Below are 17,209 nucleotides of genomic sequence, written 5' to 3'. Positions count from 1 at the left end.
CAATTATGACCTGGGTAATGAGTACCCCAGCTTCTCACAGAATTGGACATGCCCAAGAGGCTAGTATAATCAAATGGAAGTGGTATATTCAAAATAGAGTGAAAACAGGCAAAAGTGGAGTCTCTGCTCTACATTAATCTGTAGCAAACATAGAAATTGAGAGGAATGACACACCCTCTGAGCCAAAGCAACAGTTGGTACAGTCCATTGTAAAATGGAATGAGGGATATGATGTATTAACTGAGGAACAAAAGAGACATGCATGGTTCACTGATGGGACAGCAAAATATTTGGGGCAAAAAAGACATTGGAAAGCAGTGGCCTATAACCCATGTACTAGAAGGACTTTGGAAAGTACTGGGATAGGTGCAAGTAGCCAATATGCTGAACTTATGGCAGTATATCAAGCCATCAAAATAAAACAAGGAGGACAGTGTCATATATTCACTGATTCATGGGCGGTAGCTAATGGGTTAGCTACATGGATGCCCATGTGGAAAAATGAAAATTGGGAAATTCATGGCAAACAAGTCTGGGGCAAAGAATTATGGGAAGATATATGGAACATGTCTTTGGTCACTGACTTGTCAGTTTTTCATGTAGATGCTCATGTGGCCCCCACCACACCAGAACGTGAGTACAATGCTCATGCTGATCGACTGGCAAAGATTGCTATTGAACATATTGTCCCCACTTTGACAACAACTGATGATCCAGTATTAGCAAAATGGGTCCACCAAACAGCAGGCCATTTGGGGGTGCAGGCCACACACCAGTGGGCACAAGATCGAGGTGTTAGTATCTCTCATTCAATGTTAAAACAGATAGCAGAAGAATGTCATATATGTCAATTGGAAAAGGAGCGAACTGTTCCTTGGGTAGTAACTGGAGAGATAGCAAGAGGAAAAGTCCCAGCCCAAATCTGGCAAATAGATTATATTGGTCCGCTACCACTGGATAAAGGATGCAGATTTATATGTACTTGTGTTTACAACTGTTCAGGTGTACTAGTAGCTTGTCCTTATAAGAATGCAACCCAGAAAAACACTTGTAAAACTCTAGATCTCATAAGTCTATATTATGGAACCCCAATGCAGATTCAAAGTGACAATGGGTCACATTTCAAAGGCAATGAAATGAAGAAGTATTGCATACTAAACAATATAGAATGGATATATCATATTCCATGTTATCCAGAAGCATCTGGGTTAATTGAAAGAATGAATGGATTACTGAAAGAACAGTTGAGGAAGTTAAGTTCCAATAATTCATTTCAACATTGGAAGGATAATTTGTTCATTGCTTTGTGTAACTTGAATAATAGACCATTGGGAGGAAGTACACCTCTAGCCAGAATGATGACCCCCAATCTGCAAATTAGAAAACAACAAATGCATAAGATCCCAAATATTGAGCATTGGACCTTGAGGCCAGATGTCCCAGCACCGTACCCAGGACCACCTGGTTTGGTGAGGTATGATTTACATTGTTTAGATGACTTTTGGTTGGACAAAAAAGAAATAAGAAAAGTCTCCACTGGGATATGCATAAGAATCCCTAAAAATCACTTTGGACAGATTTTACCCAAATCAGGATTAGCAGCTCAAGGAATACATGTATTGGCTGGAGTAATAGATTCTAATTATCAAGGAGAAATTGTTGTAACATTCCAGAATTTAGGTGAAGGGCCCATACAGATTCACAAAAATGATAGGATAGTTCAAGTGATTATCATTCCTTGTAAAACAATACCACTTGTAAAAACGGACCATCCTTCTAAAATAACTGTCACAGGAACTGAAGGATTTGGTTCTACTGATAGAATAAAATCAGGAGCTAAAGTATGGGTAAAACAGAAGCCAGATGATGTTCCAAAGGCTGCAGAGAGTATAGCACATGGGAGGGATAACACTGTAACTATTGTTTATTCTGGAGAAGATGATTACAAAATTGTACCCTTAACTCATTTATTCTACCGTGAGTGAGGCTACAATAATCTGGTTATTGTCTCTTTGCTTCTTCTTGATTTTTTGTTTGTTCACCTTGTTTGCTAGATTTGTTTCCACAGGCTTGGTACCCTCCATCTGTAGATGCCTGATAGCTTAAGCTGATGTCACCCCCTGTCTGCAACTGTGATGTGTCACCCTTGGACCTGGCATCAAGCATATTAAGAACTGACATCTCAAATGGGACCCCTTAGGACAGGGACAGCTCTACATACGATTTCAGCAGCAAGTAGCCATAGAAGAAGAGACCTTCACCCCTTACCACAAGATTTTGGGGCCCCATTTGTTTGGGGTGGGGGAAATGATGGGGAGCTTGTGCTCAAGCCCCACCCTAAAATATGGTTTTCTGTGTTTATTGTGTGCTCTTCTTGGCATATTGTTGTGAAATTTTGTTGACACCAGTTATTCCTACTGTATTTTTGCCTAGTAAGGGACATGAAAGATCTTAGGGCTGAATGTAAGGGTTATGGGATTTAAAGATCTTCCATGCCCCATTGGACTTGCTGATGTAGCAGGAAGGGGTGGAGCAAGAGGAAGTGGAAGCCAAAACTAGAGTTCCTACGGTAGCTGGCGGTGGTGGCAACGGCGGCAGCAGCAGCAAAAGCAGTGGCAGCGCGAAGCCCTTTTTGAGTTAGCCAGAATTTCTGCTAAGGACTCCTGCTGAGGATTGCCAGGGGCCGGAGCTGCTGGGAGCATGCTTCCCAGACGCTGGGTGATTGCTATGAGTGGGGAGAGGAGGACCTTTGCCTGAGGTAGCCTGTTCTGTTTTAAAGGCTTGAGAATGTGGGTGCTTTCTACTTTATCTACCTGTGCCAATGTCATAACTACTCTGATAGCTTTCACTTTCTGGTTTTGGGACTCAGTCTTTTGGTATCTTAATAAATTTTCCAGCTTATTCCCCCATATGGCAAGCATGATGTATTTTGTGATGGATAATTATATCAGCATATTTGTAATCTCCATCGTCATTGTGAATATGGCATTGTTGATACAGCATTATACTCAGTTTTGCTGGGTAGGTGATTCTTTGTTTTAATCCTAGTTTCTTTGACCTCTGGAATACCATATTCTAAGCCCGTCAATCCCTTAATGTAGATGCTGCTAGATCTTGTGTTATCCTCTTTGTGTTTACATAATTTTTTTTCCTTCCTGACTGCTTAGAATATTTTCTCCTTCAACTGGGAGCTCTGGAATTTGGCTATGACATTCCTAGGAGTTTTCTTTTGGGGATGTTTTTACAAGAGGCTATTGGTGGATTCTTCCGATTTCTATTTTGCACTCTATGCATCTAAAATATCAGGGAAATTTTCCTTGAGAATTTCATGAAGGATGTTTCCTAGGTTCACACAGTATTTCTAGGTTTCTAGGATGAGAAAGGATATAGCGGCTTCTATATTAAAAGATCAGAGGGACTGGAATGTGATATTGTGTAAGGCAACCAAGGATCAAATGTCCAGAAAAACTGAGCATAATCTTGCAGGCAAGGAGGTGGTTATTAAATGAAATAAGGAACTTCCAGGCCTTCGTGATGAAAAAGCCAGAGAGCAGTGGAAAAAAATGTTCTCCAAGTAAAAGACTCAACAAAGACATAAGAAGGTAAACAGGGAAACACACACACACACACACACACACACACAGACACAACTTGTGATTCAACTAGAGCAAACTGTTTATATCCCTATATGGGAAGTTGATGCCTATCAATATTGAGAATTGTATAATTATCATCCAATTTAAAAGGGATGTAAATAGATAGAGGATGTGAGTATAAATTAACCATTCTCATGATAAAATACCTTATTAAGTAGTGCAAAGGGATTGTAAAGGGGAAAAAAGGAAAGAAGGAGACAGAAAAGGGTAAATTATGCCACAGGAAGAAGCATAAAAATATACTATAACAGAGGGAAAGAAGGGAGGAAGATGAATATTATATGAACTTTACTCTCATTGGTTTTGGTTCAAGGAGGGAATAACATAATCAGTTAAGTATAGGATTCTAACATGAAGAGACACAAAAACTGACTATAATAGAGGGGGAAAGGGAGAGATTTTAAATTTTCTCTCATAGAATTGGGTTCAAGGAGGGAATAACATGCCTTTTAAGTATACAAATCTATCATTCCCAACAGGCAGCAGGAGGGGAAAGGGGGGGAAAGGGACAGAGGGACTTAGAAGGGAGGGTAGAAGTAGTAAGGGAGAAAGGTAGGTATAGAGAGGGTGGTGTATAGGGAGGGTGGTGCATAGGGAGGGAACTCTGAGGGATGTGGTGGTCAAATGGAAAACTCTTAAGGAGGGGAAGGGAGAAGGGAGAAATAAAAGCATAAACAGAGGAGGGAATAGGATGGAAGGAAAGACACAGATAGTGATCATAACTGTGAATATGAATGGGATTAACTCTCCCATAAAATGGAGACAGATGACAAAATGAATTAAAACCCATAATCCTACAAGATGCTTTCTACAAGAAATACATTTGAAATAGGTAGATACATGAAACAGGTAAACATAAAAGGCTGGAATAGAATATATTATACTTCAGTTAAATTTTTAAAAAAATTCAGGGGTAGCAATCTATATCACAGATAAAGCAAAAGCAAAAAAAAAATTATCAAATTAAAAGAAACAAGGAAGGAAACTATATCCAGCTAAAAGGCACCATTGAAATGAAGCAATATCATTACTGAACATATGTGCAACTAAGTGGTATAGCATCCAATTTACTAGAGGAGAATTTAAGAGAGTTAGAGGAAGAAATAGATAGCAAAATTACACTAGTGGAGGACCTCAATCTCCCCCTCTTTCAACTTGATAAATATCAAAATAAACAACAGGGAAGTTAAGGAGGTGAATAAATTGTTAGAGAAAGTAGATATGATAGACCTCTGGAAAAAATTGAATGGGGATAAAAAGGTATATACCTTCTTCTCAGCGGTACATGGCACATACACAAAATTCGACCATGTACTAGGACATAAAAAGCTCACAGTTCAGTGCAGAAAAGCAGAAATGATCCTTCTCAGATAAAGATGCAATAAAAATTATATTAAATACAGGATCATGGAAAGATAGAGTAAAAACTAATTGGAAACCAAGTAATTTAATCCTAAAGAATAAGTGAGTCAAAGAAAAAATTATAGAAATCATCAGTAATTTCATTCAAGAGAATGCCAATGATGAGACAACATACCAAATTTGTGGGATGTATCAAAGGCAGTTCTTCAGGGATATTTTATATCTCTGAATACATAGATGAATAAAACAGAGAAAATAGAGGTCAAAAATTGGTCATGGAACTGAAAAAGCTGGAAAAAGTACAAATTGAAAGCCTCCAGTTAAATATTAAAATAGAAATGCTGAAAACCAAAGGAAAGATTAATAAAATTGAAATTAAGAAACTATTGAATTAATAAATAAAAATAAGAGCAGGTTTTAAGATAAAAAACATAAAGTTGATAGACCTTTAGTCAATAAGATAAAAAAAGAAATAAAGAAAATCAAATTAACAGTATCAAAAATGGGAAGGGTTAATGAAGAGGAAATTAAATCAATAATTATGAATAATTTTGCCCAAATGTATGCACATAAATTTGACAATCTTAGTGAAATGGATGAATATTTACAAAACAAATGTGAGTTGCCCACATTAAGTGAAATGAAAGTAAAATATTGAAATAGCTCTCTCTCAGAAAAAGAAATTGCAAAAGGCACCAATGAATTCCCTAAGAAAAAATCTCCAGGGCAAGGTGGATTTACTAGAAAATTCTATCAAACATTTAAAGAACAATTGATTACAATAATCTACCATCTATTTGGGAAAATTGGAGGAGTCCTACCAAATTCTTTTTATGATGCAAAAATGATACTGATACCTAAATTGGGAAGAGACAAAACAGAGTAAGAAAATTATAGACCAGTTTCCCCCATGAATATAGATGCAAAAAATTTAAATAAAATATTAGCAAAAAGACTACAGCAACTTATCATGAGAATAATACACTTTGATCAGGTAGGATTTATTCCAAGAATTCAATGATTGTTCAATATTAGGAAAACTATCAGCATAGTTGATAATATCAACAACAAAACTAGTAGAAACCATATATCAAAGATGCAGAAAAGGCTTTTGAAAAAATACAATACCCACTGCTATTGAAAACACTAGAAAGTATAGGACTAAATGGAGTCTTCCTTACAACAATGAGTAGTATCTATCTAAAACCACTGGAAAGTACTACATTGTGATAGTAATGGAATATAAAGATTTCCCTGTATTGGCTTGGTTTTCAAATTGATTGTGTTGAAACCCAGAGCTTTTTAATCCCACCTGTGGGATGGACTTGTTGACGTGAAAGAAGAGTCCTGAACTGGAAGGAGCTGGTGATGTAGATTTGGAGAGACACAGGAGAGAAGCAGAAGAACTTTTTGGAAGCAGCACCTCATGGAGGCAGAGAGAGACTGAGAGGATTGCTGAGGGCCATTTTGAATTGCCCTGGACTTTTGAGACCTGCCTCCAGAGCTGCCAAGTACTGAGGAGACATGGCTGTTTTGCTGGTACTTTGTCTGTTTTGATGTTGTTTTGCCAGATTTGTCCACTGGTGAAAGACAGTCCTGTTGTTGAAGAAGTTCTGGAACCTGGCTGTTAGTTAAGAGCTCCTGAGACTGTCCTACAGACAGAGAGTGAATACTATCCACTGTAAACATACAACAAGAAAATCCTTCTTCAGGGCTTTGGAACCAACGGAAAGGTTCCCAGACTCCTGCAACAACAGCACTGTCCTTCACCAGTGGACAGTATTCACTCTCTGTCTGCTGGACAGTCTCAGTAGCTCTGAACCAACAGAAAGGTTCCCAGACCCCTGCAACAGCAGCACTGTCCTTCATCAGTGCTCTCATTGAATTTGGCTTAGGGAGGGAATGACCTATATGCTAATTATGGTTATCTCATCCTGCAGAAGAGTAGGAGGGAAGGGAATGAGAGGAAGGATGATGAGGCAGGTATGTTGAGGGGGAGGGAAGTTGGAAGCACATACTTTTGAAAAGGGATATAGCCAAAGTACAGAATATAACAAGTGCTGGGTGGGATAGGATGGAGGGAAATATAGTCAGTCTTTCACAATATATCCACTTTGGAAACACTTTGCATAGTTACACATGTACAACCTCTACTGAAATGCTTACCTTCCCAGCAAGGGTGAGTGTTGAGGGAGGAAGGGAAAGAATTTGGAATTCAAAGGTTTAAAATCAAATGCTTTATATATGTATGTATATATATATGTATATATACATACATATAAATATATACAATTATATAAAATTTTTACATGCAACTTGGAAATAAGATATACAGGCATTGAGACATAGAGATTCATCTTGCCCTACTGGAAGGTTGGAGGGGGGATAGGGGAGTATATGGGAGACAGCGGATTGGGGGTCAGGGGGGAACATGGGGAGAAAATTTGAAACTCAGGATTAAATAAACTTGGTTTGTAACTTTGAAAAATATTTTGCCTCAGATTATTCTGCCTTTGAATAGCTCTGATTGTAGAGTCTTTCTTACACAAGGCTTTAATATGTATTTTTGCAATGTCTTCCTGTTGCTCTTTTCTGTTTTCTGTATCCAAAAAAGAACGTCTAACCTCTTTTTTCATATTATAGCTCCTCATACATTTGGATATTGTTATCATATCCACTCTGACATTTCTTCACATTTCCTTCACATCACTGGGCCTCAAGATCTTTTACCATCCTAGTTGTTGTACAATGGCATTACCACTTCTCCATTCAAGCCTGCATTGTAAAAATATCTTCCATTTACCGTGTAAACATCTTATTTGCACATTATTTTCTCCCTTATCAAACTATAAGCCCCACTTATATAGGAAGGGTCCACTTATATAGGAAGGATACCACTGATATAGGAAGGGACCACTGCTTTGCCATTTTTAGTGTCTAGCAATGTCTGGCTAAAGCTTGGTAACTACTCATTCACTTGACTTGAATATTTCTGGATGCCATGTGTTTCATTAGAACCCCAAATCACATGAACTTTTTTTGGCTGCTGCAATGCACTACTATATCATATGGAGCCTCTAGTTCTTTTTCAGAACAATTAATGTTTAACCTTGCTTCTCCTTTCTTTTTTTAAATTTTTTTAATTAACTTTTTTACTTTTAGTTTACAAGATTCAATTCCACAATTTCTTGAATTTCATATTTTGTCCCCCTTCCTCCCCTCCCCCCATGGTGTCATACAGTCAAGTATAGGATCTGTAAATACTTTCACATTATATATTAGTCAGGTTATAAAGACGGACTGTATTATATGTAATGAAAAATGGTAAAGAGGACATAAAACCAAACAAGAAAAGGAAAAATAAATCAGGTAGTTTGCTTCAATCTGGATATAAACTCAATTCTTTCTAGTTCTTTCTCTGGATGTACACATTTCTCTCCATCATGAGTCTTTTGGGACTGACTTATATCACTGCATTGCTGAGAAGAGTCCAGTCTATCAACGTTGGTAATCACACATATGTTGTGTCTGTAATTGTGTACAAATTTGCTTCTTAGACTGATAAATATTATTTTTGTACCAAAGTATAAGCCTTTACATATATAACTATTGGATTTCATCTTATTAGATTCAACCCAGTGGTCCAGCTTGAAAAACTGTTAGAATTATGAGTGTACATTGCAATGTAGCTTGCAACTTCTTGTCATTTACAAGACTTTTCATGACAATAAGCTGTTGAAAATTATTCTTCATTTCCAGCCATCAAAACAGTTCTAAATCCAACTAATTTTATCATCTGATAAATATCCCTCTATTTTCTCCAAAGTAAGTATCAGAATTTCTCCCCCTGAAATACAATTCTACTAGCCTTTTCCTCTATTTTTTTTACCTGGTTTCCAGAAATCCAAGTCCCATTTTTAAATTCCACCTTCTTACCCAGATGTTCACTTCCCAAATTTTTTTGTCTTTTTTTCTAGGGGTAAAGGCAGGGCAATTGGGGTTAAGTGACTTGCCCACGGTCACACAGCTAGTAAGTCTTAAGTTTCTGAGGCTGGATGTGAACTCAGGTTCTCCTGACTCCAAGGCTGGTGCTCTATTCACTGCCATGTAGCTACCCCATTCATTTTCCCTTTTATAACACTTACATTCAAAGGTAATAACAGTGAGGAAAACACAGTGATAAGACCTCAGTTTTCAGGTTTTTTGCCCAAGATTTATAATCATTTATTCAATGCTTTAGATTCTTTCTGGCCATGACATTTGCATACATTTTTCATCTTATTGTATAAAAATATGCTTTAAGGAATCAGAATTTAATTTTTTGCAATCCAAAATAATTTAGTTCCATATAAATCTTTTAATATAAAGAAAATAGAAAATGTAAATAGAAAAGAAAATGACAGATCTCAGAAACTAATAAAGGAGTATTCGGAGCAAAATATAACAAAACAAAAAAGTCTTCAGGAAAAAACTGAGTAGTCTTGATGATGCTGTGACAGAATTACTTGCAAATAAAATCCAAACATAATTTGACAGAGACTAACAATAATATTTGAAATTAAAAATGTAAATGCTTTAGAAAGTAATATAATATTGAAATTTCCTCTTTTTGAAACAAATTGACCTTAATATTCAACAATAAAATGTTCTGTTAATAGAATCAGATACTAGGCTTTTACTGTTTGACCCATCTAAATAATAAATAGATTTACTTTGAATTTTTTGTTTTAATATGAAATATTTTCTTTTATAACTGATTTTATGAGCATCTTTAAAAATAATGTAATGATACCGTAAAATCTAAAGTAATACTGCTAATAATTCAACCTCTCCAAAATTTTCATCTATGTAATAGGAACATGACACTCAGCATCAGCTGTATAAAGTACTGATATCACATGAAGGTTGTAACTATGTCTGTATAGTATTGAAGTTATCTCTCTGCCATTTCTTACTTGTTATACTGCTGAAGTGATTCTTTTTCCAGTCTTTGATAATGTCTTTTAGGTCTTTGATTCAACTTTTTATTTACACTAATCTTGCATCTTTTTCTTTGTGTTATTTACAGTTTTAAAATTTTTCTTACATATTATCAAAAATTATAAACAAGATGTCTTAACTAGTAGTAGACTCATTCAGTGGGTATGTGAGCAACTCTACATCATAATTTAATATATATCTTAGAAGTGGAATTATGTAATGAATGAATGATATATTTGGAGTCAGAGGATCTAGGTTCAAATCCCAGTTGTATATTTTATTTCTTGTTCAATATTGGAAAGTTACTTAAACTTTTTAGATTCAGTTTTCTTATCTGCAATGAGCTAGTTGAAAAAGATGACCTTTAAAAACAAATTCTGTGATCTGTGATTTACTTTTTTCCCTGTATATTGGAAGCCTCTTGTTTCCTTGTTTTTATATCCCTACCATTTATTACAGTGCCTGGTACATTATAAGTGCTTAAAAATGCTCCAAATATCTATCTATCTATCTATCTATCTATCTATCTATCTATCTATCTATCTATCTATCTATCTGCCTTCATAGTCTTCCAATCTTAGAAAAAGGTAACACAACATCATTTCCAGATTAGATCATTTTTTATATGATTGATTCTTTCTATTTGGATTTTATTTAAGATATCTTTCACAATACTGTCAATATGTTTTCAGTGAGCATATATATTTCACAGTTTTATGTCTTAATGTGGAGATTCAAAGGATCATTGAACAAAGTTTAACGTAGAACAAGTTTGCATTGGTCTTAGAATCTTATTTGGTTTCAACGTGTACATGAAAGATGTTATTGAAGAAGAACTTCTAAGCCTGTGTTGTTATACCAAGTAAAAACAACATTAATCAACAAACAATAGACATAAAAGTCAACTAAATCTGTCTACTATGGAAAATTGCTTATGAAAACTTACTTATTCCCCACTTATTTAACAAATTATAACCTCAAATAATCCTAATTAAGATTTTAGGTATTGCTACAATCAATATTGTCACTTTTTTTGTATTTTTATAAATACTATTTCTATCTTCCCTTATACAACCTAGGTTGTTGCTGTCCAGATCCTTCTTTTATTCTGATTGAAGACTAAAATGGAAGAGATGCTTTTTAACTATGCCATAACAGATCTGATAGACATTTTATTAGGAAAAAAAAGATAAATCAGTATTATTTTATGTGATTCAAATTTAGTCTACATGTGATATTTAGAACACTGATTTGCATTATTGACTTTCAGAAGACTGTTATCAGGCAGTGTATAATTTCATTAATTACACAAAGGAGTATAATATTTGAATTGTACTCTATGTGATGCTGTAGTATAGCCACTACTCAAATGATTCAGAATTACCCTGACACTAGAAAAGAATAGGTTTCCTCAATAACTGTAGCGTCCCTGTTTGCTACCTGTCTGCAAATACTTACACTCCTCCTCCTTCCAATGAGTTTTGGGCTTTGAATTTAAACTAAGGGAATGATATGAAATGTAGATCAACATTATTTAAATATAGAAAAATCTTTGGCTTCATTCCTATTCTACAGCTTGACTTTCCTCTTTTTTTCAATGATCTCCATATAACCATATATTTTCACAATTGATTATGGTCATGTGGTTTATTATATATAACAAAAATACAGGGAAAATTTCAAGGGACAGCAAGAGGATTTTCCCCCTCCAACCATTCTAAGAAACATCTTTCTGATTGCATTTCCAGTTTTTCTTTCTAGGGGTAACAGGCAGAATACTCACTATAACACATTTACTGAAATATGGCAAGGCAATGGATTACATTATTAAGACTAGCCACTTTTTTTTAAGCAATTGGGGTTAAGTAACTTGCCCAAGGTTACACGGCTAGTTATTTCTGGGTGTGGTGCTAAGTATCTGAGCCTGGATTTGAACCCAGGTCATCCCGACACTGGAGCCAATGCTCTTACTTGCTGAGCCACCTTGCCGCCCCTGACTCTAGCCACTTCTATGATGTCTGGATTCAGGTCTTATATAGTAAAGACATAGGGACATGGGAAGGGACAATTCTGCCCTGACCTAGCACTGGATTTTCAACAGATACCAGTTAAATACAGCTCTGGGCTTACTTCCACAGCACTTATCTCCAAAAGTCTTCTCTATGCCTTGACCAGCCTAAGAAGTGATTTCTGAATTGTTTCAGATGTGGTCTCTGATTTTCAGGTGCATTGCCAGTCATATAAGATACAGAAGCAACCAAAAACCCAGGAGTTTGATCTTAAAAGCCCACCTCTGTAGGCCATGGGATGGGCAAACATCCACAGTCCCACTGCAGTCTGCTCCTGTACCCCCAAAAGGATTGTGGTCGAGGAAATTGAGAAGTCTATCTCAAGAAAATAAAGTAATTCTTTCCACAAAATTAGTAACTCTTGACCCTCATGTCTTATGAAGAATCTCAATATGACCTCAGTGACCCCTTATCCCTTGCACCCTGCATTGACAAAAGGAAACAACCCTAAAAGACCAAAAGAAGGAAAGAGGGAACCCTGAAGCACTTACAGTGCTTGCACACAAGTCTCATCACTTCTTTATGTCTTACCAATGTTTCCTCTTCTCAAAATTTTTGGGGATTTCCTACAGTCTCCACAAGAGTGAAACACCATTGCAGATATTCATTATATATGAATGTTTCTCCATATGTTTTATAAAAATCATTCGAAGACTAAAAAAAGTATAATTTTATAATATGCTTACTCTAAAAAATGTTTAATTTTTATATCCCTCTGGAGCAGATTATGAAAATATAACTGAAGAATGAAAAAGGACTGATTAGATAGAGTGGGGAAGAATTAGACAGAAGACATTTATCTTTTCACTTTAGGTGAGTATTTCCTATATTCATCTTCCTTGATCACTCTAATTATAGTATTTTCCCTTCATGTATATTTTCCTTGGAAAACTAAATATATAAATGTATATATAAATTAAATGCCTGAAATATTTATTCTAGAGGGAAAAAAAACAACTCTTTTTCAAACAAAGAAACAGTAGTTTCTAGTAATTCTTTGAATATTTGCATTTCTTAAAATTTAGTGAAATGAAGTAACATTAGAAAGGAATAATGAAAATACTTACGCAAATGAGGATTTACAGGAGCTAAAAAAAAAGAAAAAAGAAAGTTAGCACAAATTTAAAGAATTGAAAAAGTGGAAGAATAAGCAATGCTTCCTTATCTCTCATTGCCTCTGGCCAAAGTATTTAATGATCTTCCTAACCATAGTTCTATTGAATTATATGGTACCTGTCCTGTTCCATAAGATTCAGCAATGTTATTCTTAAGTAACCCCAAAGGATAATTATTGTATAAATGAGTCTCTTCCAAGTATAGTACTGAATTAATGTAATGAAATATCTTTTGGTACTCTAATTCATGCTAATAATATGCTCTGAAATGAAAACTATGATAATAATTTACTTGCAACATATTAAAATCTAGATATTTAACCATGAAAGTAATTATCAGAGAGATTTTATGAATTTTTATAAGCTGTCTGCTTAACTTAAAAATAACTTGGAATATAATGGAAATATAACCAATGCTCTTGGGTATATGGACACAAAATATTCCATAACTTTCATCTTGACAATATATTTTATTTTTGTCACTTGGAAGGGTTTATACTTTATAAGTAACAAACATTATATTTTGCATGAAAGGTTTTTGTTTTTCAGGAAACTAATATGATTTATATCATTTTTGAAGTCACAAATTTGATTTTAATATGAAGATGGATTAACAGTATAGAATTCCTTTTAAAAATATAAATGATCTAACATAGGATATATGTATGTATATGCACATATACATATGTAGAGAATACTTAGCATGTGTATATATGTATATGTACTTACATATGTATAATGTTTATATATTTCCCCTATCTGCAGCACAAATACATATAATCTGTAATTACATATCTTGTATTTGAAATGTATGAAAGAAGAAATATGTATTTATATATCACAGTCTTGACTCAAAAGAGTACCTACTTCAAAGAAGCTCATGAATTTATAAACTTGAATCTATAAATATGAATCAGAAAGACAATATAAATAGAGAAGAATATAGAACATGTGTGTATGTTTCTTTGTGATGTAAGGGTATCTTTGTGGGACAACTCCTGTACTAATAAAGAAATCTTTACTGTGAGGTCCGAAGGTTATAATGACAAAATTCTATTACTTTTTTTTCTAGTTAATTTCTGGGTGATAGCTATTATTATTTACAAACCAAATAAGACTCTTTTTAGCTCATCCTCTCAATATATGAGTTCTTTTTATTTGTAATTGGTTTGAATGTATGCATGATATGTCAAGCAATAAACATTTATTAAGCACCTACTATGTGCTAGGCATGGTGCTAACCATAAAGGATATAAAAAGGGGAAAAAGACATACTCTGCCCTCAAGGAGCTTAAAATTTCAAGTGGAAGACATGTAATATGTGTGTGTCTGTGTATACACACATACATACATATATCTTTAGATGGAGACTTATTAAAATAATGTTGAATATGTTCAGCATATTTTGGGTCATATTTCCTGTTGCTTTTAAGTAAAAATATTTTATATACAGAATATATTTTGTTCTCTATTGTCCTGAAATGTCTTTATGATTCTACTTTCTCAGTTTCTAAATTTCAAAACCAAAGTTAAATAGAGAACTATAAAGAACCTATAGATGTATGAAATTCATTGAAGTAAGGGCTATTTGTATAGGTGAAATGTGTCTTTTCATCAAATATAAGGATATCTTTCATATACAAAACAACTCTTAAGTTATGAATTTTATATGTTCTTTCTTTAAAAAAAAATTATGATTACATAAAATATATTTCTATTTAGGGGAAAGAGCCCCATTTAAATATGTACTCTGCATAAGCAATTTTTAATTGAATGTTTTCAAATTTTAAGTTTTATTAACAGTCAAGTTATGTGTAACCTGTATTATGCCATATGATGAGTTTCATTTTCTCATTTAGATGAATAAAAATGTGAGTAATGATTTTTTAAATTTGACTCATTAAGAGATTTCATGAATTCTTGTTTAATGTTAAATGGATTCTTTTGTTCCAGTCTACACGAAGTATTAATATATTATAGAAAATGATGGATTATTACTAATTTGTTAGAAGCAACATCCTTATGGAATAGAAAATTACTTCTAGGTAAGATAGGCTAGGTTTTCCTTCAAAAGGTAATTAAACTGTCCTTAAGTCTTACTCAATGTAAGAGATAAAGACTTTATGATTGATATAGCCTCCTGATAACATAAAAGCATACAAATCTATTAAATAGATAATACTCCTCAGACTTAACAACTATCCCCCTGCCATTTGAATCAACATGTACTCCCTACTGGGTATATCTACATATGTAGATAAGAGTAGCTGCAGATAACTGAGCCACTGCTTCACTTCAGATCTTTCCTGAATATCTTTCCCATGCCATTGTAAGTAAATATCATTTTGTGAAATGCTATATGGTATACAAGCATTTCATTTCATTCTTTTTTTTTCTTTTTGAAGGGGGTAGGCAGGGCAATTGGGGTTAAATGACTTGCCCAAGGTCGCGTGGCTAGTAAGTGTTAAGTGTCTGAGGCTGTATTTGAACTCAGGTCCTCCTGACTCCAGCGCCAGTGCTCTCTTCACCTAGCCACCCCATCTCATTTCATTCTAATCCTAAGCCTGAACCTTGGTATCAGTCTGAGTTAGACCTGGTCAAATATCTGGGATAGCTTGAAGGATTGGATTGTAATGACCTCACTGGAATGATTATAGTTTGATATAACAGATAAAGAGGAGGAACTGAGCTGGAACAGAACTTAGAGATAATCTAGTCCAGGGGTGGGGAACCTGCAGCCTAGATGCCACATATGGCTCTCTAGGCCCTTAAGCACAACCTTTTGACTGAATCTGAACTTCACAGAACAAATCCTCTAGGCTGTAGTTTCCCTACTTGAATGTAGTCCAATCCCTTCCTCTCTGCATACCCATCCTTTTTTTTTTTTGCAGATAAAACTTGAAGCACAAAAACAATAAGTTACTTGTCAAAGGTCACATAGATATGAAATGGCAGGAGGCAGGATTTGAATACAGGTCCTCTGATTCCAAATCCAAAATTTTGTCTACTCTACCATACTGTAATCTAGGCTAATTTTTTTCTAAACCTAAGAAAATAAGGATAATTCCTTTCCTCAAGATGTATTAAGGGTATTATCTCAGGTTGTTTTGATGTAAGTTGTTATTTGCCAGTATAGAAAAGGACACTAATAGCCTCAGTTCTCTCATTGACATTTCTGACATTAGACAAATAGTACGAACAATACCTGGAAGTTTCACTCAAAGTGGTATATTCACTTAATATCTTTATTAAATATCTTCCTCCTTCAATAGGTAATTCTTTTATATTGACTATTAGATGGATTGGACTGACTCATTTCATTCTAATATCAAATCTAAATCACCAGGGGTTAACCTGAGTCAGACACATTCAGTCCATACCAGCTGACCTCAGGGGTTACATGGGCCCTAAATGGCTCAGCGATGTTGGATGAGATAACCCAAGTAGGTTGACATGGAGAAGAAAGATACCATAAAATGTGCCATCCCTAGAACCATCAGCTTAGATCATAAATAAGCAAAGAAGTATTTATTTATTTATTTTTAAGCAATTGGGGTTAAGTAACTTGCTCAAGGCTACACGGCCAGTTATTTCTAGGTGTGGTGCTAAGTATCTGAGCCCGGATTCGATCCTCAGGTCATCCTGACACTGGGGCGGTGCTCTTATTCACTGAGCCACCTGGCTGCCCCTAAGCCATTGGGGTTAAGTAACTTGCTCAAGGTTACACAGCCAGGTGTTTCTTGGTGAGTGCTAAGTGTCTGAGCCCTGATTCGATCCCCAAGTCGTCCCTACACTGGGGTGAGTGCTCTTACTCACTGTGCTACCTGGCCTCCCCTAAGGAAATATTTATTAAGCACTGTGCCAGACACCATGCTAAATGCTTTACAAGTATGTCATTTGATTCTCTCAAGTGGGGAAGTGGTGATTTTATTAACTATTTTTTACAGTTGAAGAAAATGAAGCAGAAAGAAGTTAAAAGACTTGCCCACAGCTGTCTGAAACCTGATTTGAATGGAGTCATTGGCCC

At 35.1% G+C, this 17,209-nt stretch overlaps 1 protein-coding gene across 1 annotated transcript in view; it reads right to left on the bottom strand.

The window, feature by feature from the left end:
- Window positions 1–17,209, bottom strand: part of MDGA2 (MAM domain containing glycosylphosphatidylinositol anchor 2) — a 990,863-nt gene that overhangs the window by 128,186 nt on the left and 845,468 nt on the right. The window contains exon 12 of the mRNA XM_069082199.1: window positions 13,135–13,155. Within this exon, the coding sequence (XP_068938300.1) occupies window positions 13,135–13,155 (21 nt within the window). The remainder of the gene's footprint in view (window positions 1–13,134; window positions 13,156–17,209) is intronic.

The sequence above is a fragment of the Petaurus breviceps genome, unplaced genomic scaffold, assembly GCF_028583685.1.
Source record: "Petaurus breviceps papuanus isolate PSGF00001 unplaced genomic scaffold, PetGlider_PUasm1.0 164, whole genome shotgun sequence".
Taxonomy (NCBI): Eukaryota; Metazoa; Chordata; class Mammalia; order Diprotodontia; family Petauridae; genus Petaurus; species Petaurus breviceps.
This window is presented reverse-complemented; position numbering and strand designations above follow the sequence as displayed.